The sequence below is a fragment of the Octodon degus genome, unplaced genomic scaffold, assembly GCF_000260255.1.
Source record: "Octodon degus isolate 3935 unplaced genomic scaffold, OctDeg1.0 scaffold00231, whole genome shotgun sequence".
In the NCBI taxonomy this organism is placed as follows: domain Eukaryota; kingdom Metazoa; phylum Chordata; class Mammalia; order Rodentia; family Octodontidae; genus Octodon; species Octodon degus.
In genome coordinates, this window is record NW_004524807.1 from 3679230 (window position 1) to 3681779 (window position 2550).

Sequence of the window (2550 nt, forward strand, 5' to 3'; positions counted from 1 at the left end):
TCGAAGACTGCATGAAAAAGCAGCCTTCCCTGCCACTCTCTGAAGATGCACACCCCTCCATCGCCAAGATCAACTCAGTGATGTGTGAAGTAAACAAGACCAGAGGTGTCGTGGTGGCGCTGCTGATGGGCGTGGACAGCAGGGAGACTTGCAGGCATCTGTCCTGCGTGCTCTCAGGGCTGCTTGCTGACCTCGATGCTCTAGATGTGTGTGGCCACACAGAGATCAGAAACTACCGGAGGGAGGTGGTAGAAGACATCAACAAGTTACTGAAGTATTTGGATTTAGAAGAGGAAGCCGATACAACTCACGCATTTGACCTGAGGCAGAACCATTCCATTTTGAAAATAGAAAAGGTCCTCAAGAGGATGAGAGAAATAAAAAAGGAATTTCTCCAAGCCCAAAACCCTCCCGAATTGTATCTGAGCTCCAAGACAGAGCTGCAGGCTTTGATCGGCCAGCTGGATGAGGTGAGCCTGGAAAGAAACCCCTGCATACAGGAGGCCAGGAGAAGGGCTGTCATTGAGGTGCAGACCCTGATCACACACGTGGACCTGAGGGAGGCCCTGGAGAAGAGGAAGCAGCCTAAATGTGATTTATATGTGCATATTCCAATCTCAGTATTGATGACCTGTGAGGAGCACCCGTCCCATAAGGCGGTCTGGGAGGTTCTGGGAAACCTATCGGAGATCCAGGGAGAAGTCCTCTCCTTCGACGGCAATCGGACTGACAAGAACTACATCCGGCTGGAGGAGCTGCTGACCAAGCAGCTGCTGGCCCTGGACACCGTAGACCCGCAGGGCGAGGAGAGGTGTAAGGCTGCCCGGAAACAGGCCGTGAAGCTGGCCCAGAACATCCTCAGCTATCTCGACCTGAAATCTGACGAGTGGGAGTACTGAAGGGCCGGCGGGCTGGCGGCCTTCTCAGTCATTCTGCACTTGGTTATCCTGCGCATCGTGCAGCGCTCTCAGCTCATGGAGCCTAAATGTAATTTATATGTGCATATTCCAATCTCAGTATTGACGACTTAAGCAAATTATATTCCGGATCTCTGCTGCTTTTGATGTTGTGAAACAAATATTATTACAGCTCATTAACCTTTCCATTTGGATCATCCATGTGATGTGTGATTTGTTTGGTTTATTTCTTGTGTTTTGCTTGTGAGATTTTAATCAGAACATGAAATAGAGGCAGCAAAAAAAAAAATAAAATAAAACAAATATTTTGAATGTTTTCTGTATTAGCCAACGATGTGCTGATACTGACTGACTAATTTTAACAGATATTTATTTCAATTAACCCACTACTAAGGATTTACTGATGATCAATATGAAGTCAGATGTTTAAACCAAATACAACTCAGCAGCATCAGTGTTTTTGTTTGTTTCAGATACTATTTATTATTTCTCCAGAAATCTTGATATATCTTGCCAGTTGTAAGACATAAACAAATCATTTTTATATTTAGTCTTTTAATTAAATAGGAAATCAAAAATTATAAATCAGATAGCAAACAGCACCTTAATCTTATGCTGGCTATATATATATATTAGTTATATATATTAGCTAATATACATATATTAGCTATAATAATTGTTTTAAAAATTCCAATTGAATGTACATTTTCATTTTTGAGGAAGTAATGCATATCTCTTGAAAAATCCAAACACAATAAAAATGTAGTCAGGCCAGCCAGATAGCTCAGCTGATTAAAGCACCTGATTAGGCAGATCCAGGGGCGAGGGTTTGATCCCCCGCATGCCATGCTGGCAGCATGCTGAGACGACAATTGAGACTGGTCATGGTGGTGTGCACCTGCAATCCCAGCACTTGGGAGGCTGAAAACAGAATCACTATGAGTCCAATTTGTGTAGTGAAACCCTGTAGACCCTGTACTAAATACATGCAAAAGTAGTAAAAATTCTTGAATCTTTTTCTCTAGACTATTGTTAATCATTTTTATGTATGCTGTTTTCCTATACATACTTTAATTTGTCCTCTATTGTATTTACATTAGGTACAACTGTAGTGTTTTTGCAAAGGGAGACACTTTCAATTCATGTATTTTGATCATTTTAATAATGTATTTATTTGCTTTATTACTTAGGGTCAGTATAGTTTTCATTGGTAATATTTATGACTTTTATTTTTATCTGCAAGTAAAGATTGTTAGATCATCTTGAATTTTCTTGAAAAACTAAAATTAGGGGACTATGGATTGAGCAAAATGTAGAGCTAGTTATTAAGACTGGATGGAAGGAATGTAAAAGAAGTCAGGACTTCTGAGTGTCATGTTTGAGGATCATGCTTAAAATTGATTTATTTATGAATATTTTTTCATGTCTACCATTGGCATATTATAGGTATTGGGGAATAATGAACTAAATTCAGTATAACTGAATCTAAGCAGTGCTCTAAGAATGTTAGTATATGACAAGACGCTGGTAAATATATGATGAAATAAAAATGGCTTGGGAAAATACAATGGCATTAATAGTAGACTTTTTTTAGCCAAATTGTGAATTGCTTTACAGGTGTAGGATGTTAAAT

General features: G+C 39.8%; 1 protein-coding gene across 1 annotated transcript in view; it reads left to right on the forward strand.

The window, feature by feature from the left end:
- The window catches only part of LOC101576736 (BAG family molecular chaperone regulator 5-like), a 1716-nt gene extending 700 nt beyond the window's left edge, over window positions 1-1016 (forward strand). The window contains exon 2 of the mRNA XM_004645567.2: window positions 7-1016. Coding sequence (XP_004645624.1) covers window positions 7-899 — 893 coding nt within the window. The 3' untranslated portion in view covers window positions 900-1016. The remainder of the gene's footprint in view (window positions 1-6) is intronic.
- The last annotated feature ends 1534 nt before the right edge of the window (window positions 1017-2550 follow it).